Source organism: Dermacentor variabilis, chromosome 2 (assembly GCF_050947875.1).
Source record: "Dermacentor variabilis isolate Ectoservices chromosome 2, ASM5094787v1, whole genome shotgun sequence".
Taxonomy (NCBI): Eukaryota; Metazoa; Arthropoda; class Arachnida; order Ixodida; family Ixodidae; genus Dermacentor; species Dermacentor variabilis.
The window spans coordinates 38,884,371-38,906,034 of record NC_134569.1 but is presented as its reverse complement, the minus strand read 5'-3'; the positions used below and the strand labels follow the sequence as shown (position 1 = coordinate 38,906,034).

At 41.6% G+C, this 21,664-nt stretch overlaps 1 protein-coding gene across 1 annotated transcript; it reads right to left on the bottom strand.

The window, feature by feature from the left end:
- Positions 1-4,153: 4,153 nt before the first annotated feature.
- Positions 4,154-21,145, bottom strand: Pex11ab (peroxisomal biogenesis factor 11ab). The gene is made up of 4 exons (XM_075680182.1): positions 20,790-21,145; positions 20,585-20,700; positions 16,630-16,801; positions 4,154-7,033 (listed from the first exon to the last, which is right to left on the bottom strand). Exons 1-4 carry the CDS (start codon positions 20,873-20,875, stop codon positions 6,691-6,693), a joined length of 717 nt encoding a protein of 238 aa, XP_075536297.1. The 5' UTR covers positions 20,876-21,145; the 3' UTR covers positions 4,154-6,690.
- Between the last annotated feature and the right edge of the window lie 519 nt (positions 21,146-21,664).

Here is a 21,664-nt window from a genome sequence, read left to right as displayed (position 1 = left end):
ATTTTTTTCAGCAACTTGCTATGAATGCTAGCAGACAGTGGAAATCGAATTATGGCTACAAATGAGATATTCATTTAATGAAAGTTCATTATGTCCTCAAAACTTCAGGACCCATTTGCACTGAAATACAAGGGTTTCCCATAGTCTTTACAACCCTCTGCTTTAAGAGTGCCCTTCTGGGAAAAAAATTAGTGTAATACCAAAGCACTTTGACACAATTTGGCACACCTTGAAATTGCAACACTTGGCCACAAGTAAATAATTAAAAAGAAATTGAGAGGTACTTTAGAAGATAAAGATATTGACCAGTAATTAGTATACACGTCCTAATGTCTACTGGCATATATAATGTGTTGCTAAAGAAATAACCCTCTTATCTCCTCTGTAGAATATTTAATGTGGTCACTGAAACAGCCAATATGTGAAGTATTCTACCTTTTCAACATCTATGTACTAGCACAAATGAGAGACCGAATGCGATTTCTACTGCCAAAAGAAAACGGCACATGATTATAGCTATGACCCACTGTAATAATGTCACCAATCTAAGAAGTCAGTCATCCGTGTAAGGCATAATGACGTCTTGTTAAGTGTTGACACATCTTATTTTTTATCCTTAAAACACTTGCAACACTTTATTGCAACAGTTTGAACACCGGTAGTTACAAGCGTGAAGAAATATGCGCAATCTTGAGGTAATTTTGTTGATCGTTTTCACTTGAGCTGGCAACTTGGCAAATTTGGGGTCTGAAAGCACACATCAGGATTGTGGGGTTTAAATAATGTAAGATGCCATCCAAACAAAACAGAATGAGCACACAGTTATTGCTAATTTCCACTGCAATAAAATGGCCATAATCACAAGTGGTTTCAGTGCCAGGCATAAAAAATGTCCTGCACTCCCAACACTGGTACAATGTCCTACCACCAGAATACCTTGTTTAGCGCAAAAAGACAGACACAAGAAAGACGACAGGACAAGGCGGATTCGCACCAACTAGCCCGCCAACGCATTGTGCTGTCCTACCACCAGACTTGTACACATTACAGCAAAAAAGTAACCAATACAATTACTTCTTTCAAAGATGTAACTGATTGCAATTACTAATTACTGCTCCACAAAAGTAATTGAAGCAATTATTAAAAAGTAATCATTATTTTAGTGCTACATTCCTCCCTACACTTATTAACATTGCACAAATACATTAAATATGATGAGCTGGCCTGGCTCTTTCAATGCGTCCTCCACAGCCCCCCTCTTCTTATGAACGCATGTGCAGCGACACTGAAAGCTCGCTCATTATGTGCACTGGAGAGAGGGGCTGTGTAGCAATGTATAAACACCCTTCTCAAACGATTGTGGTTACTCAATGCCATGGTGCTCGAGTCTAGGTTCTCCATGAAGTCGAGTGCTCCATTGTTACCGGCTCTAGGGGAAGGGGTTCACTACTAGGCCAGTGAAAAATTGAAAAATATTAGGTGATCCCTTGGCATCAACATCCGAAATTGCCATAGCTCTCGAGTCACTGCAATTTGTCGGCTAACATCTGGTGGACCTTCTCTTGGCGCCCCTCACTTGTTAGCCATTTATACCTAAAGGGGCCCTGAACATCCCCTTGGGCTTGGTGAAATAACATAGTCTGCGGGTAGCATACGCCGCTACAAACATCTCAGCCAAGTTTTGCTGTCATAGCTCGTAAGCGAATTGTGAAGTCACCTTTCTCTCAAACACTCTCTTTTCAACAGAAGGCCTTGTCCTCACTCTCTTCTAGACGCATTATTTCGTCATTGGACGCACTATTTCGTCATTCCCTTAGATGGCTGCTGTTGGCTGATAGCTGACAAGTTGCAGTCGGCTACATGGTATAGATACCGCTGCTGTCGCAGGGTCCCGTTCCGAGTCCACTGGCTAAGCACGCTGTGGCTTGCCGAGGACAGCTGCGTTTGGTTTATGTTTAGTGCGTCATAGGCACCAAAGGCGGAAGTCGTGGTGTCTACATTAACATGCAAAATTAAATTTGAACTGTGTGCCACGGTGACATTTAGAAGGTGAAGCGTTGTGGGCACGCCCCACTGCGCCGTAGCCTTCCCAGTGCAAGGCACTGAAAAAGGAACGGGAGCACAGTAGAGGCAGTGTTGGATTGCCAATAATTCCACTTCTGCTGAACACGTCTAAGTACTTTTTGCAGCAAGGTATTTTTGAAATAGCCTATTTTCACTTCAAATGCCTGTCTCCACTTCGATAAAAAGTAGTTTAGGGCTCCGTTAAACAATGATTTGTAACAGATGCCAGCCAACGTTCTCATTCGTTGAAAAAGAGTCCCATTCTGTAGTGTAATTTAATATATTGCTGCATATTATTCAGCCCTAGAAATACTGTTTGTGTGTTACAATAACAAAATCAGGTGCAAATGAGTCACGTAATATAAAACAGATGAGACATAAGAGTTTACTGCCAAAAACTTCTGTCTATATCAAAGAAGTCATAGACTGCACTAAGCAAAGAATTGTTCAGAAACAGCTCTTACCACCTATGAAGGTCGCCTACAAGTACTTCTAGGAGAAGGGGTGAGAAATTTATTATATAGGAAAAGCTCAGAGGTCGAGCTTCTAAAAGTATGCAAATCTGCAAGCTTGCCATGTTCACGTGATCAAGGACCGTGATTGTGAACGCCGATTCTGGGATTAACTAATGTATGTTTTAATCCCCATGGGCTCTAGCTCTCACCAAATTTAAGTACTCAAAGCTGTGCTGCCTGTCAGAGCTTGTTTCATCAAAAATTTAACTGGTTACATGTAAACAGTCACTGAAAAAGTAAGTGAATTACAGGGAGCATTGCTGAGTAAACAAAGTAAACCAAAGTACAAAATTGCCAAAAAAACGTAATTGATTACAAGTAATTAATTACATGCAATTGGTTACGTACAAGTCTGCCTACTGCTAAGCCTGTTTCATCTTGGGCATTAAACACTAGACCTTGTGCATTTCGTCACCGATAACAAGGAGGTAACTAGGGTACTCATGCTGAACAATGAAAAAAATTTGTGAGCAGTTTAGTATTATAACAACTCCCATTTCAGTTGGTCCATTTTCCATATTGTTGAATCTGGAAAAGGCTCGTACCAAAAGGCAAGTCAAGTGAAGCACCATTCAATTGAACACGTCAAGAGGACACACTTATTCAGGTCACTTCACAGTAGACAATTTTAGCTAAGTGTCGCTTACGCCCCCCTCCGCTCAGATGTGAATTGCTGAGGCAGTGCAGGGGACAGCACTTTTTATAATGCGTCTGCCCGAAGCACCATCTATGTGCAGCCTGCTTGGGTGCAAAACCGAAAAGAAGCCTATGTGGACGCACCCTTGTGCTCGACTGAAGTGACTCTGTAGCAGAGTGAAGACAGCACTCTGTGTTCTGCTGCTGTGCACGTGTGTTGCAAGCAAGCACACTAGCGTTCCCACCAAGCGGCTGTGTGTAGGCTGTTACGAAAGTGGAGCAGGCCTTAAACAGTCAGCTAAAGCTCTCTAGTTATAATATTTTGATGGCAAGGTTTCACACAAGTTTGATGGTTTCTTGAGGCCCCTCGAATTCCATTCAAATGAAGTTTTGCTGCATCCCATGCAGCTCTCAAGTGTAGCTATTGCAACTGTCAAGCAACAGAAAACTTCAAGCTGCATAATGATTGGCTCACTGGGCCATGCAACCAATACGTCACCAGCATGTGTCCCAATGCCAAAAAGTCAGGAGAGTATACTGCCAGCAATGTCTTTTCATGCACATAGAAAAATTTGCATGAGTGTGTCACTCGGTGTTTTGGATGAAGTAAACTTCTAATAAACACAATTTGTGCACATTTTAGTACTTCCAGAGTCTAACTCAGTGAGTAGTTGTTTTACACTTCATTCCTGTGCAATTTCGTGCAAAACCTGTCCAGTTCTGCACAATTGTGTGGAAAGCTGAAGGTGCAGTACTACAGCATGCTATAATGTAACATTATTGCTGCCATGCCTTCTTGTACACATGGTTAAACATTTTTTTTCAATACTTGTAAGGACCTTGAAGTGCAACACAAAGGCAGAATATCTCATAGGTAGCATGCAGCTATATTAATCTTTCCACGTTATGCTTTCCAACAGGCAGTGAAAGTACCAGGCCAACGCTGAACAGCTTTCATTTGGCAATATTGGTTATGCACATACACATAGTAAACCTGGAAGCCATGTAATGAATCGTTAACAGCTATTTGTTGAAAATGCCATCTTTTGATAATGTTTTCCTTAAGTGACCATTCCTTGGTCTCAGCACGTCTAGCAGTAACAGGCAAATTACAACTTTGCTTCTAGAAAATGCCAACTACTGGGCACGCAACGGATCAAAGGTCATTTGGTTCAGCCCACAATTGGTTCAGAAATCAGAAAACTAATACTCCAATGCAACACTTGCTGCCATAGCTGTTACAGAAGCAATCATGTCTATATGTTCCAAGGTGTATTCTTAGTTTGTCACTTACAAACAACCCACAATTTTTATTATTTTCATAATGGCACAGCCAAATTCATTGTCACAAAAATTTGTGTATATCAAAGATGCATTGCATTCCCGTAATAGAATTATGGTCAATTAAGTACCTGCAATAACAAATTCTGTATTAAAATTGTAAGCCTTGACCAATATACTTAAGCAAGCCCCCCCCCCCCACACTTTTACCCTAGTACTAAACACATCCTTCACTAAGTCAGAGCAGTTTCTACAGCTTGCAATTGTACTGAAAATAGGAAAACATTTCATTAGCCCAAGGACTGAAAAGTGTTCAAGTTTTTGTATGCTTTCACAGATTGCATAGAGTTAACCAACATTAATATCAAAAGATGGGCGTGAAATTAAAGCAAAATAAGCATTTATTTGCTTGAAATACTTTGCAATAGTGCTCAGTAATACTCATGCTCAGTAATGGGCAATGTACCAGACGTCACTGACACATCAATAAACACTGTAAAACATGGTTAGAATTTTACTTGTACTCGAATTTCAACTGTTCCACCATTCTAATTTCTGCTGTTGCTTCATTTCTCTACCCAGGCTATTACTTGCAAACGAATCCTAATCGCAAACCTACATGTCTGTTGGTGCACAGCAGAGTTTCAGCGATGTCTATGTGTCTATCTAAACTTATTTAGTGTCCCCTTGACTGCCTCCATACTGTATTCCCAAGTTCCTTTATACTGAAGTCACCATTTTCTTATTACTTCTCCATGCATACTGCAGGTGGCAGGCCTTGCAGCAAAGGCAGCACACAGTCCCAACGTTTAAAGAGAGAACAACGCTGTCAGAGTTTAGTATGAGAGCTAGAATCCATAATCTACTAACTGCCAACTAGTTCAAATTATCCTGCTGACCCTATAGTTTAATTATCCTATGTTTGGCACATTTAAGCCTTTTACTCCATACAAATGGCTCTAGAATGAGATCACATTCATTGAAGATAATTAATCTGTACTAAACTAATGAAAGTAAATTGTGGACGGAAAATCTACAGAATCTGAGAATTTCCTTGAACCTATGGGTGATGGAAGTTGCACATAAAACTTTTTTACGTTTCCGCAACTAGGCGCATGGAAACTGTTTCGTGTGCAGGGCATGATACTACTTATTTGCTCAATGGATAGCAAGCTGCTGCACAGATAACTCAATGCATCCAGTGTCTTTATGTGCTGTGTTTTTGTTTATCATGCTTTCCTAGCAAACACTGGCTGTGGCCCAAATACTATGAGGAAGGAGTACAAAATGGAATGGCATATACTACAAATGCTTGGCATGTACAGGCATTATTTGGTGTGTGTGTGTGTGTGTGTAAGTACTCACTGAGACATGGAACTCAAAGGGTTAAATTACACTTCAGAAAAAATGTATTTCGTAACAAACATGTAGACAAAGTTGGTGCTTTGATGCAATAGAAGATCGAGCATGCAATACAAGTACAATTACAATAGGCTGTTCCTGTCCCTATGTCTGTTGTGTGTACCATAGTTATATTTCATGCCCTGTCTACTATAGCATGAAAGCATTTTATGCTAAAGACCTATTTTGGATGGTAAGGCAGAGGAACAAATATCATACAAAGATGAGACTACAAATACGTTGTAATTTCAAAAATACAAAAAATTGTGTTTCTAGAACGTAGCAAAAGTATTTTGCTTTTGCGACTTTTGAATATGTATGCGAAAAGCACATACCTGTGCTCGATGCAGATATTTCAAATGTTCAAAATAAATTTTTCAATCACAGTGTGGTCTGGATAAAAATTCAAACAAAATGTGTCCTTGTGGCTAGCTAGCAACACAAGCAAGAGAAGGAATCTTCATTGATAATGCTAGCAAACATACGATTTCTATAGCTTAACACTTGCGATTTTATTCCATCTGAGTGCTAATGAATGAGCAAAGCTAAAATGTAACATTATTGATTGTGTACCTTAAGGAAAGCAGGTGAACCTACTATTTTTACACGGTTCCCACTTTCTGAAGACAATGCCACAAAGGAGGAGTTGCCGTTTCGCATTCACAAAATTGCAATTTGTGACAGCGAGTTACGTCCCAAAGTTCGACATTTTCAGAAAATGTTCCACTCGGCAAACTGCAACCACTATTTGCTTTCATCTGCAGGAGCAAATACATGTCACCACATGCACACTTCACGCTGGGATGAGTGAAAATGTTGAATCCAGCATGGGTAAAATAGCAGCTGCACTGGAGATAACACCCAGCAGCCCAACTGTCCCCGGTTCAAGTCTGGCATGGCCCAGCGCCGTGTAAGGTATCCACAGGTCAGCAAAATTCTTGACCAGGTCAAGCAGAAGTGCCTTGTGGAAGCTCGCCGAGGCCCACAGAATGCGAAGCGAGCTCCTCAGGGTGTTGCCCTTGGATGGTAAAGCCAAGAGCATGGGCAGTATCTGGTACAGCTCGAGCAGATCGCGTATGAGCGCGGCCACAATGGCCAGCAGCCAAAACTTATTGCTTGTGCGGCTCCAGGCATCCCTGCACAAGAACAGGAGATAGCTTGAAATTCTATGTTTCAAGGAAAAAGTTTGGCCACGAAGAGGCATGTTGCAGAAGGATGCAAAAAGAAACACTGGTCAAAAACTGCAGCTTTACGGAAGTTTTGTCTCTCATACAGGAACCTCGTTCGCAATAAAATCACTGTTAAAGAGCATAGTGTAACCATTTCCATAATGTAGGAATTTATAAATGTGTACCAAGTTTCCCAGAGATTTCGTGAAAGATGCCTCCATAACGACTATACTCATCATCAGCTATGTTAGCAGAAATTCCTATGACATACTATACACTCATCAGTGGTAGTGAAAGGGTTAAGTATGCCTCAGTACATGGTGCCTACATTCTGTACTCACTACATACTGAACGTCCGAGGATATTATGCACGGAAACCAAAGACACTGAAATATGATACAAAAAGTAAGCCACCATTACGGATATCAGTTGATGCAGTCACCAAGCCATGTATGCCTTGTACTGCAAAAATGTATACCATCAGCCAAGCATTCAAGAGTCCTTCACACCTCAGACATCACTTTGCACTGCAAAGATGTGTACCATCAGCCAAGCATTCAAGAGTCCTTCACACCAGAGACATCATTGTTATGTCTGTGCAACATGTAATTTACATATGAACTCGTCTGCTCGTGGTCTGCTGTATTAAAATATTCACCTATTTGGCATCTGGAAGCAGACATTCAGAAAAAATGCTTCTTTACTGCACCACCTCTTACACACAGATTTTAGTTACCTTTGTGTCATTCATTGTTATTGCTATCAATTGAGCATGCATTGGCACAGGCTTGTAGTATCGAATGAGCCTATGGAACAGGTGGCCAAGTTACCCAGACGAACGATAACCAAAGGTCTATCTGGGAGCAACAGAATGGATGTTATGTGATCATAAATACGCTCTAGGGTGGCAGAGCATTAGACAAAGCGATGAGATCAGGATATTTGCAGGCACAGGATAGGTTTGGCTGATGCAGGGCGACAGTCGGAAGTCAGTAGATGGAAGTGATTTTATTTAGGCATTAAATGAATGACAAAATTTGTGTGTACAGAAGGAGGTCCCATAGCCAAAGACTGAATCGAGGCCTCCTAGAGTAGTGATTGTAGAAAAATTAATTAAAGCAGCAAATAGCAGTAGCGAACACAAACAATAAAATACATCGCAGGCTGGACATTGCCAAGAGAGACCGCCATATTGCAGTAAACGTAAGTTAGCTGATGACGATTATAGCACAATGGCAGACATTGTGCAAGATGAGTATGATGAATGAATCAGGCAAGGCAACATAAAAAAGTAGATTATCTGCAACAAAATTACAATTATGTGTAGGTATCTGGAGAATTCCACTGTAGGTGGCACTGAGAAAACATAGTACAGCGGTAGTTGCTAGCACTCCATAATAGAATAGTGGAAATTTGGATGTGTTGATAGTACATGGTTTTTTTATGCTTGTAGTGCAGGATGACAACACAAGGCATCTTATGTGTTTCGTCCTTTTATCATCACACTACAGCCATCAAACTACATGAAAACCTTTTGTGCATGACTCACCAAGAAGGTGCTTAACAAACAAAGATGGTGAGATATTCTCATGGTCAATGCCAATTGCAGTGGCAGACACCACGTGGCTATCCTTCATTGCATTATAACCAGAATAGGCTGACCAAACATTTGGTGAATTTCCTGTTGTCCCTGTGAGACTTCAACACCTGAACATGACTTGCGCATATGATACCAGACATGTCATTCAGGTGATACCATTGCAATGAGAAAACTTAAGCGACATGAATAGTGCATCGCTATAGCAATGCACACGTAAGGCGCACCAGAAGTGGCTTTGTAGGAGGTCCTGGCTGCCAAAGTATAGACAACACGTCTCTCAAACTGTACACTGCTGTGTTACTGTGCTTGATGCAAGCTGCAATGCTTGCCCAAGGGAGAATGAAGTAGGTGGAGAGTTCAGACTGGCTTGGTCAACCGTCATTAAATGTTCAGGTGATGTGGCATCAGGATCAGTGTAGTTACTGTGTAAATAGCAAACAGGCTGCTCCTGATGATGATAGAGGAATAATTATTTTAACATCTGGTGGCACAAGCAGACAATACTGGCACCAAAGTGATTCTGTATAGCCTGGAACCTCAAGATAAGAGCAAACATTATGCAGGTGTGCGGTTAACAATGTCCAACAGCTTGTCACGCTTTCTGAAGGTTCAGATCTCATCTAGCAATGCAGCTGTCTTGACCTTCACAAACCACCCATTAATGACACATGAATGGAATGTGGAAAGTGACAAATAGAAGCGCAGTTTCAACGAAGCTTGTGTCGCTGTAGGCCACAAATTTGGAGGTACGGTTCCTCAAGCTGCCAGAAATGCAGAGGCTGTCATCAAAATAACAGGAACTTTCATTACCAGAGAAACCTTGTGCAGCATGACTGGCCTGGTGATGCTGCAAAATGCGCTCTTCTTGTACCAACATCAACTTATCATCAGTAAGAAAATGTGTGGGCTTCTACCTTACTTTGACTTTTTAGTCTGTGAGCACCAAAATGTCACCAGTCACTTCTTGGTGCATTCAATCAGGAACTTTCATTTTGCACCACACAGCATGTGGTTAGTGCCAATGTTTGTCTGATACTATTTGCACATATAATTTATTCAAGATGTCTTGCACTTTTAACCTTCAGCTTTCACCGTGGTAGTGTGTTATTTCTGTTGTTTCTGCTCCTTCAAAACTATGAGGCGCACATGTTTTATCAGATCGTTCTTGTACTGCGACTCTTGTAAAAGCTCCAAAACACCACTTTGCTAGTGCCCTATGAGCCCATCTACCAGGTTGCACAAGACAGGGACGTTTATTTTTAAAAAAAGATTCAATTTGCTACAATTACTAAATACTAATTCCACTTCTTTTTTCCATGTTCGCCTTGTGTACCTTTTTGGCACCACTGCCATCGTTCTGGCAGCTTTCCAATTGTAGCAGCGCACAGGGAAGCAGGTTGTTTTCACAGCAAATGCCTTTTCCTTCAACATTCTTTCCGATTGCTGCAGTGTACTCCCTTGAACAAAAGTATGACGACCAAGAAATCTACAATAAAGCCTACAGGTGACTACGGCTATAGGTGCGGTGTGGAAAAGGCAAGACAGTTAGGAGTAGACACAGATAGCGCCGTGTGTTCCTAGTCTGTGTTTACTCCTGTTCATCGTGTCTTCCTTGCACTTACCTATAGTCTTGAACTACCAACAAGCCCAACTTTTCACCATTGTGGAAGTCTACGCCTGTTAATGCAACTTGAAATTGAGGACTGCAGTCCAAACTTGCCATTGTGAACTTTCCAATGCACTCAATTTTAGTTAGCATCTGATTTATAAATACAGTTCCTTCGGCGACCCTATGGCCCACAAACTTTTGCTTACAGATGTACAGGGAATTAGGTTGCTGTCACGGGCAATGCCCTTAACTAATTGCCGAGACCTTGCACATACTTGTCCACAGCACTTGTTCACAATATAGTCTGGGATTTCATGTGGAAAAACATTACATATTTCTTTAGAAATTTTAGTAAAACAAATGGCACAATCTCATTCAACAACACGATTGCTGGAACTACTGCCATGCACATAATGCAGAGTGTCCTGAGGGAGATGTTGGAAGAATAATAATACTACATTGTTCGAAAGCACTATCACCTTACTATTGTTTCTGTATCTTTTATGGTGAAAATCCCAATGAGCCTTGAACAATTCTTCTATATTACTTGCAATACCACCACTCTCTTCAAGAAATTCATACTAAATGCTGATTCATCTGAAACGTGAGGTGACAAGGTGTAACAGAGGCTGGATATAAGCTGCATCATTCAGTTCAACAATTAATGACTACAACTGTAAACACTGCCACTGGCAAATCACTGCTTCATCATGTGAACAGAATGTGCTCAATAATGCTCCTGCAAGCATGAAGTTTTTAATTTGCCTCCCTGCTCACTGACTGCAATGATATTTTTGTCATATTCACTAAGAAAATAATGCAACCTTTTTAATGTCTTGATCCTGAGATACCAGCAATAGGAGGACTGTTTGTTGATGAAAGATGTTGAGAAGGAACTGTTCATCGGACTAAGCTAGAGCTCTTCAATGACCATCATGATTTCCGCTGCTCAGGCTACCACAAGTCAAAAGACCCTGAACATACATGACAGGCAGCATGACTTTCACCTAGTTCTATGAGGGTCATTCACAAAGTTAGTATTATCAGTTCCAAAACTGCAAGTACAGGTACACTGCAGGTGGGATGCCAGGTAAAAGCATGCTCCTGTAGTTCAGGCACACAAGTACTGTATCCCATATTAGCACAGTGAGTTGATGGTGTCAAAACAATAGCACTGACATGAAATTACCTCCTATGGAAAACAGTTAGGAAGAACTCACAAAAGCTACTTAAAAGCAAAACTGTTGCTTCTATCACTAGGCCGCATCTTGCTCAGGTATAAACTAAGGCCAAGTCTGGGATTTGTAAATGCCACTACAATGCCCATATCAGCCTGCCTGCTCCACCACAGTCCAGCAACTCGTCCTAAATAAGTGTACCAACTTGCTTGAAAAGGCAAGGACACAACCAGCTGTTGGATGTTGCCTGTAATATAGTCCGATACAAGTTATAGAACCCAAAAGTCTGCAACATTAGGCAATCACTGCTGGCATGTAACCGTAACTCCTCTTACACGTACTTCATTAAGGACCCCTCACCAGGCTCCATTTCCAACTTCAATTATGCAGTGGAACCTGTAAAACGTTGTCTAAGAAGTGTTTTACTGAAACAATTTTTCGAATCAGCTCATTATTGGAGGATGGAAGAAATAACTGTCCTGTTACCATGCCTTGAACAGGCGAGTGTCACTGCTCACAGAGACACTCTCTCCCTCTGCCTCTAGTAACTTTCCTAAGTGGTGCGCCTTCCCTGCTTTCTCCCATACCGAAGCCAAGGAACGTCGTCTCCTGGCTCCTGTTTTTGCAGCATTGTGCATTCTGCATTAGATGATTAGTCATTGTGTGTGATGAAACGTGAATTGCGAAGAGGTATTTGTACATGTGACAGTGACTCTCTGGCTGGAATGGGCTTTTTCAAAATGCGCAGTGCCGTAATACTTTGCAGACACCATTGTGAGTACGTAATCGATGTGCTATGCTTGTTGGCACGACGAAAAGGCAAAGAGCAGCTGTCATGACCACTCTCTCAAGCTATCCAAGTTGAAGTGATACTGTTAATTGCCAAATCAACTGCCACATGCTGCCCAGTACCCACTCTTCTGTGCCATGCAGTTGAGCTCACATGACCCTTCTTGCCGTCTTGGTTAAAGCTAATCTTTGCAGCTAACTTTTTTTCACCAAACACCTGCTGATGTTTCGACAAATACCCTTATGCCCCTAAAACAATGCAGGGATGTATAAAGATACAGTTACAGGGAGCCTGAAATAATTTTAACAATATTGTATGAACGCACTGAGCCGTTTAGGGTAGGCCCTTCTGATTATTAAGTGATATATTTAAGCACTCTGCGTAATGCGTGTAATTTGCTATGAGGTTTTAAAAATGTGCCTCACTGCCAATCACAGCAGTGCTGCTCCCCTGAGTTTTCAGCCGCCCCCTCACAACCGATGTAGTTAGCCCAATGGACGTCAGTTGGGCAAGCTATCCGATTGGCTACCTAGGTCATGCCATCGATAATTTTTCCACCTTTATTGGGGACAAATGTTGTTCGTAATAGTTGGAATGTTGGTTAATTTGTTTCTATAAAGAAACAGAAAGAGAACACACAACAACAATTTATCGCTACACTCAAGCACTTCCGGCACACAGCAAGTGTCGTTTGCTTGTGTTACAACATTCTCCGTGTTGACGCAAGCTGCACTGTCAGTGTTGGTCTTGAGCTTTCCTTTCAAGAGCACCATGGATTGCCCTTGTTAAGTTGTGGGCTGCAAATATAGCAATCGGCGACATGCCAAGCATGTCCCTCTACATATCAACATGCGAGCGGAGCGGCTGTAGCGCATCGAACTGTTGGTATCCAATCGATGCCACGATCTACATGGTTGCGGCTGTCACTTCGTGCTGGAGGATTACTACCACAATGGAGAGCTTTAGCATGTCCGGCATTTGGGTAAACACAAGCGCAAGCAGACTGGGCATTACGCTGGATGAGCGGAGGCGCAAAGCAAACGTGAATGGCCTGCATGGTGCAGCAACCTGGTGGCACACAGCTCAGTCAGACAAACACAGAGTTAATATAGCAGTAACCAAATGTATTATATTTTGCTTCTGGTGTAAATTTCTGGCAGAAGTGTAATTGCAAACATGTTGTCTTTTCAATTACTTAAAATGTTTCACACTTGTTTACAACAATAGTAGCTCCATGTTTGGCTGGTTGAGCTCTGCTTCACCAGGTGGCTGCACCGTGCAGACCACTCAGAGCGTTCACATTTATGCTAAAGTCCCTTCATCACAACGGTAACGGTATGGAGTGGCTTTGGTTTACGCCTCCGCCCATCCATCTATAGGCCCAGCTCGCCTGCGGTTACCGGAATACTGGACATGTTCGGAGCTGCAACGAAACGCTCGCAACGCACGCTGCTTGGATAAGTGCTTGTGAAGGATCGATGGCCAAGGGGATAGCATAAGGTTGGAGAGGCTTTGTGCGCTGGCTCCAAGACAACTAGATGTAGATGACAACGTCACATCATGATGCACGGCCAGTGAAGGTGGATGTTAGCTCGGATCCCTCGGTGAACGAGTTGAAGAGAAAAAGCATGGCTAGGGAGGAGTACAACTTGTAATCATCCATAGCTCTCTTAATATGAGATGCTTCACTTAAATTGTGGTGCTAATGTTTTACTGTAGATGTACCCTATGTGTGTACAAAATTTGTTCAAGCTGTCTCAGGGACACTAAAGGAAATGAAAACTCAAATAAGCCTGTATATTATAAGTTGCTGCAGTAAACAATTATGTATTCATGACTTGCCAAAGCTGTAATTGCATTTCTAAATAAGAAAAATTATTTTACAAGAGCTACATTTGTTTCCAGTTTCTCAGCTTTCATGCCGTACTTTCACTACCATTCTCAGTTACTAGTGCTGGCGCTGCTAATTCACCTGATATCAAGATAGCATGCAGACTGATAAATTCCGTTTAGTAACTTTCTCATGCTTTCCAAGGTCATTTTTCAATAAAAACATGCAGGTCTGCATACCTTGACTGATAAGAATTTCTTGTGTTTTCAAAAGTGGTATCATAAAAATTGCTTTTTCACTTTTTTTATTGGCCATACGGCATGTACCTACATTAATATCTCGTTAAACAGGCCCTTAAGGATTCTGAGAATTATGTTTTGATTAACAGGAGTTCCATTTAGTGAGAATATGCACAGAGATGCAGCACTGTATGTCATACACTTTGTTAACACTGTTAGATACATTAAGCATAAAGAATTGAGTGTAGCAGCTAGTGTGTTCCATGGTTTTAGGTTGCGGCTTATGGCCACTGAATTGACTAAGCATGGTGAGTTGCAATTTCAAGGATTCCCTGCGGTGACATGTAAAACCAATAACATGGCTCTTGCAGCTCCAGTTGGTGGCAGAATTGTATGTGATCATGCAGCAGTAGTCAAAATTAACAAATGGCATACTGTAAGTGTCTGAAATTTTGGTTGTACTTATTTTGGTCGTCTATAGAATGAGTGGCGGGGCCGCAAAGATGTCCAGGTCTGCACATGTTATGCATTAAAAATGTATCAAATTTTTGCCTGCTTGTCTCTTTGCCACCACGTTTTAGGAATGGCTTTCTCGATAAAAGATAGGCGTCACAAAAGATAATTTCAGATCCTGCCTCTTTCTAAAAACATATTTTAGAGCTTGCTTCTACAGTTCCAGTTACAGAAAGTAGCGAACATTTTAGCTTCGATTAAGGAACATTTCTTTGCTTTACCAAGCTCAAAATCAACTAATTTAGAGGCTGCTGTTTTGTTTAATGGCAATTCTGTTTATGTAATTTCTATTTACCGAGATTCTACAGTATACATACTCTCTTGATCTCTTGCATCTACTATAACTAAAGGGACTGGTGCTAAACACAGATGGAACCATGTTGAGAGGCAGATAATCTCCATGCTGACAATGATAAACAACTATCGCTGACGAGACTCAAGTTATTATCAAACCGAACTATAGCACAATTTATTTTAGTGACTGGCTGTATGCAGGAGTGGCTCTATATGAGGGCAAGAGGGAGTGCCTGATCACCTCAGTATTTCCTCCTATTCCCACATTGCCCCTTCCTTCATCATGTAGCGCCAAAAATTAGAGTGCCCTCATTCACCCTCGATAAAAATAGAAAATTATGTTTTGCGCTCCCCCTCCCCCTTTCAAAGAAATATGCTGATGCCGCCCCTGGCAGTATATCTGACTGATGCATTTTTTTCTGATCACAAGAGTGTACTTATTGAAATTAAAGTATATCTGAATGGTGCATTTTCTTCTGATTACAAGAGTGAATTTATTGAAATTCAAAATGAGCACAAATAACAAAAATTCTTTCAGAATAATGCTAAATTGAAGGGACACTAAAGTGAAAAATGATTTCTTTTGCATCAGTAAATTATCGTTCTACAACACCAAAAACAGCACTCTTACAACGATAAGACGTTTGGTAAGCCAGAAAAAGCGCAAGAACGAAATACGGGTGGTGACACCTACTTAAGTTCCCGCACCTGGGGGCTGTGACATCTTGGATTTTGATGGCATCTTCTAGGGCCTACTAATAATATATAGCGGCACAGATTAACTACGTTGTGTTCTAAAGGAACCAAATATTAAACATGGCAAGTTTCGGGAACCATTATTCAGCCAACGCGGCCCAAATGCGAAAACATACTTTGGGATCCCTGACGTCACGCTGACGTACCGGCGCTGGGGTTTCGACGCGAAATTCAAATACTGATACTTGGACCTTCATTTTCTCATCTAATAATCAAACTATTTTATTGAAATGACTGCCTGCGGGGTTCGCAAACAATGCTTCATTAGTCTAAACTGATTTAGTGTTTCGGTTTAGTGTCCCTTTAAGAAATATGGCTTACCTAAATAAATGTTACAATTCATACACAGTGCAGTCTCGTGCAAAATTTTTCCATCTTTCAATAGCGAATAATTTCTGTATTTATTGAAGGAAACAAACTAAGAAACAATAAAGTACACATTGTTGTAAAACAACGAATGCTATTGCATGAGACACCTTGCTTTCTCATTTTCACACACGACATCACTTGATGACCCGAGGGCAAAGTACCATGAATGTCATGCAAAGTTGTTTTCTGCAGAGACTACGGCAAACTTATTGTCACTATCTCCATTACAAAACCCTAAATGCCTGCTTAAACACTGGCAGCTGCCTCTATTTTCAGGACGTCATATTACACAAAAGATGACTCCACTTTTCTGGATAAATACAGGTGCAACACATCTTTGCAATGGCCATGAGCATAAATTTAAATTTGGTGCACAAAGCTTACCGGTGCAATGTCAGCAAGCCAACTTGGTGAAGCCAAACTAGGTTGTCCGTTAAAATGTAGAAAGCATTGCCAATACGGGCCATGGTCAGGCTGAGGCGCAGCGACACATCCGGAAGGTTGATTGTGCGGGTCGCACCATGAAGTGCATCCACGAAGCGTCCGAGCCGCAGCACTGAAAGACATAAATTGGGTGTACGCAGTTAATCATGGCAAACGAAAAATTTCAGGGACCAAAGCTGAACATCATAGCATGCAGTCACTGGTCAAAACTCAGGTATTTCAAATTTCGATTTTCCTACTGAACTAAAGGAAAGTAATGACATTCAGCCACTTCACTCGAGTTTAAAAAGCATTCAGGCTTGCATTCCTTATGCTGCTTCATATTAGCAAACCATTCCTAGATCCACCTTCATATTTATCGCAGTGTTCAACTAAACACGTTGACAGTCCCTTTAGCATATGCAAAAGAGGGTGAAACTGAAAGCCTGTGTGTTCCCGAGACATTCGTTATGTTACTTGACATTTTCATTCAAATGTGTGGTTACTTCCTATTACTGGTTCTCTCCCACCAAAGGTCGTGGGTTCGGGTGCCTAATTAACTATACATTAGTTAACTATGGCTTAATTAACTTTGTACTAATTAACACCAAAGGTTGCAGACTCGACTCCGACCAAAGGTTGAGAGCTTAAATGCTTGAATTAACTATATTTTAATTACCCGTACCTTAATTAGCTCCACCTTAGTTAACACCAAAGGTAGTGGGTTCGACTTTCAACTTTCATTTTTTTGGTGGGAGTTTGACTCCCACCAAAGGGCCTGGGTTCGAGTGTCTTAATTAACTATCTTAACAGCCTTAATTAACACCAAAAGTAGCAGGGTTCGACTGCCGACCTTCCCGATGTCAAGTGGAATCAAATTTGCAGAAGCTGGTTCACCCATATCTCCAGTGGATTTAACTCCCACCACAGGTCGTGGATTCGAGTGCATTAATGAACTCTATCTTAACTTTGCCTTAATTAACAGCACAGGTCGTGCTGATGCTTGAACCACACCGAGGACTTAATGGAATAGCACATTACAATAGCACATTGCCAGCTTGTGCAGCGCTTCTTGACCACTTCATCTTCTTTGGGCTCAAGGCACCATTGTCTAGTCCATGCTCAAGTGCCACGCAATGATATTCAACGGCTTCTTTGATTTAGCTGCTGGGTATGTGCCATTCTGTGTGTGCCCATTCTTGGCCAATCCTCAAGAATCCCTATGTGCCACTGTAACATAAGAGGTATAGATCCTTAAGTGTATCTAAATATGTGTCGCACTTAGTTGTGCATATAGCTGTCATCCTCATTCTTGCCTTGACTATAGTCGGGTACAACTTTAGAAAAAGGGGAGGCACCGCCCAGATGAGCGAAGTGTGACAGCCGATTGCCTCCGTGACTAAAATAGTCCCGCTCAAAAAATCGTGCTTCTAAAACACATAATTCTCGGTATAAATAATGACTTTTGTATTTTGATGACTAGTTTGGTAGAGCTCTCGTGATTGGATTGCTACAGCACATGCTGGATCACGAGAGAAAAATAACCCCGTGCCTTCTACAAAGGCTGCACATCATCTGCTTTTTGGCTTCATTGCAAGGGACATAAGTAGAAAGAGCAGCTCTGAATGGCTTTAACGCTGGTTTACATGTACATGGCACATTTACTGCTTGTTTTCTGAGCTTAAAATGAATCAGTTGCTATTTAACAAGTACTTTAAAAAGCAATGCATTTATCGAAACCATTACAAACCTGGGGCAAGAAGATGATCGAGGAAGGAAAGATACAAGAATGTTTCATTCATCGTTTTAAATAAGCACTCTTGGTTTCAAATAGCATAAGATTGATATTTTTTGGTTGTCTGTCTTCACAAACTTATTTTAAAGGATGTGATAGTTTTTTTTCGTTTCTTTTCACATTTTTCTTTTTTTTTCTTTTGCAAGCATGCGGTGTCGCCAGTTTGGGTAACGTAGCGTCAGCGATGCTCACTGCAATCTTTCATTGCCGGATCACGGCTCAGAACAAACGCACGCAGCACAAATGGTGCATCATAAGCTTGCAATAATATTTCCGGCACTCTGACCAGGGGCAGATGCACACGACTGGTGCAACTTGGAGCAGTCTGAAGCGCGGGTGGCCATCTTCTCCATTGGTGGAGTCACCGGTTGTCCAGCTCGTGACATCAGTCTAGAGTGCATGCCCATTGGTGGAGGGTCGTGTGCATCCGCCTTGGAGGAGTAAACACCCATTTTTTCTAAAGTTGTACCCGACTATAGTATCATACATCCCATTTGTATTCGTGACATCAGTGTGTAGATGTCTCATACTATGCATCCGCTAATTTCGCATTTGCGTTTAGGCATAGCTCGTGAACAGTGTAGTGCATAAACATAAAAAATTGCATGAGATCAATGTTATTACCTTTGTGATGCATAAATATTGGTTGAAATTAATTGCTGCATAGTATGAAACTAAACAGAATTGTACAATTGTACACATCACTGTTAATGTTGTAGCACTTTATTAACTGCTTTACAAAAGTTTTGCTTCACATAGATCTCAACATGTGCATTGGATTTACATATTTTTTGCAAGAACATAAAGCACATGAGACTGTTATTAATAAGGGGAAGTATCATGCATCCTGTTCAGATGTTGCATGTCTTTAAGTGTTAGCCAAACTTGCGTAGCTTGCCAAAGCAAGTCACGTGCAAAGCGTATCTGAGATTGTCTGGAAATGGCCTTGTGGCTTAAGTCACCTCCTCAAGCTGGAGAATGGGCACACTAGGCAAACTGTTGGTGGAAGAGCTTACACAACTGTGCTGTTACCAAGATAGTGTTCAGGCTGTGAAAGCCTATCCCAAATTCAAGCACATATTGGAGTACTTATGAGCGCGGACTCCGAAAACGACATTGTACTGCAAGTGTGATAACGCTGCCTTCAATAAGAGCATGGTTAGCCCATATCAAGCTTTGCAGCAGCCTTCAGTGTGGAAAGAATGTTGCTTGCAGAACTAAGTGTTGTTGCCAGCTCCCCCAAAAAACCTCAAAGTAGCCATATGCATTATCCAGGGCAACATTGCAACATACAGTGCATAGCACAACTACTACTGGATGAATCAGCTTGTATATGCAATGAATTTGTGCAGTGGCCACAATGAATAAATGGTTGAGCCGATATTTTCCGCAGAAGGTGCCTCCACCCTGAGGAAAGCTCTTCAACAATAAAATTCAAAGGGGAAGGGCCTTCTTTCAGGTGTACTGTGGAGGTGCCCTTGATTAAATGCATTAAACCAAGCATTTGAAATGCGCTATTACAATGTGTGCTTTTCTGCCATAATGTGTCAGCACAAAACAAATGTCTGCTTGGAAACTACAGCACATATAAAGAGTGCACGAAAAGCACTTAACACACACGCTAAACAAATAAGCGATATTGTGTCCCATAAATGAAATGAATGCGTCTAGCTACGAGAATGAACAAAATTACGCGCAGTGGCACGCGATTTTTTAAAATTTTTTCCAAACTGTACACAGGTGTGATAAGGAGCAAATTGTGTCCAGTCGACGCGCGTCAAACGTTTGGAAACCTTTCCAGCTGACATTAGCGCCTTTCAGGTTGAATCGGCGAAATCGGACTGTGATGATGCAACGGACAGGTAATGCATGTAACGGGTCATCGGAATCCGAAAGAGCCGAAGGTTGCTATCACATCTGGAACTTTATCTACATGTTTACAAGTCGACACGCTGTCATTGCCGCGCATACTTCCTCTGAGCTACGCTTAAACAGACTCCAGAAATGTTGTAGCGGTCTCATTATCACGCTCATTTCACAATTCTCTCGGGCTGTCAATGCCACGGCAATGTCAGGGAAGCTTGCACTTTTAATTAGCCAAAACGAGACAAAAGAACTCACGCCTTCGTCCCGAGCTGAATGTCACCTCCAGATTCTGAAGGCGGGCCACAGTGTCCCTACGATTTGATGTTTTCTGCAGCCAGTACCATAAGAACCGACTACTGTACTGCAGGAGCCTGGAATCAAAAGCAAACGCATAGACAGTCGGCCCATCACGTCAACGAATCTGCACAGAATGATTAGCAGCGTATGTACCACTCCTTACCGAAAAAATTTGTCCCTACCGGTTGTCTGCGCGTTGAACTTCGATATATCTGCCAGGAGATCACGCATCTTTGCGTTTTTGTCCATGACTGCCGCTGAAGGAGGAAAACGAACACGAAGCGCGCAGCAAGTCAAGGTACGGCTTCCCCCTACGATTTAGCAGCCTTTACTCCTTTTGTATAGGGACTTCATCAAAGACCCCACTGTTGTAGAACCGGACAAACGCATAACCGTGTTTTATGAATGGAGAAAACAAATAAAGGAATCAACATCACGTTAATCAATGTCAACACCTCCAGAGCGTACTATCGGTACTATCTATGGTATTAGTCAACACGAACCGAAAGACGAAAGTACGCGGCATTTCTCCGTTAGAGGACTCTTCAAACTTTATTTTAAAAAAATATTAAATAATATGCTATAAATAATGTAATAGTTTTAAAATGTAGTGTTAATTTCTTATTTTACAATTTACGATCGCGCATATGACGTTACTTGGCGTTACAATTCAAATTAGTGCTGCCACTAATGTTTTCAAAGCAGACACGAGATGTTGCAAGTTGTTGCAAGCTTGTAAGCAAAATGGTACTGCGCGCGTGTTCCCATGACAACAGCGAAGTTCAAATCGCTGTGTGACCCAAATTGATCAACGTCAAAGTTTGTTATGTGCTTGAACCTGAAGTTTGCGTTTTCCTGAAAGTGGCACTGGCGAAAATGAACTTTTCAGTCTCCCCAGAGACACTGACTGTTTTGCAGAATTTTCACGAAAGGGTGAAAAACCGTCTTCTACGACTGAGAGAACAAGAGGAATGGACGCGTTACTGCGTCCAGCACAACATCTCTGAGAAACCGCAGTGTTCGCAGCGTGCTCGCAGC

Excerpts from the sequence above, each read along its gene's own strand:
- Pex11ab (XM_075680182.1), bottom strand. The coding sequence starts at position 20,875 with ATGGACAAAAACGCAAAGATGCGTGATCTCCTGGCAGATATATCGAAG. Across the intron at positions 20,701-20,789 it reads GGTAGGGACAAATTTTTTCG|GCTCCTGCAGTACAGTAGTC; the intron begins GTAAGGAGTGGT and ends TTTTGATTCCAG. Across the intron at positions 16,802-20,584 it reads ATTCAGCTCGGGACGAAGGC|TGCTGCGGCTCGGACGCTTC; the intron begins GTGAGTTCTTTT and ends TATGTCTTTCAG.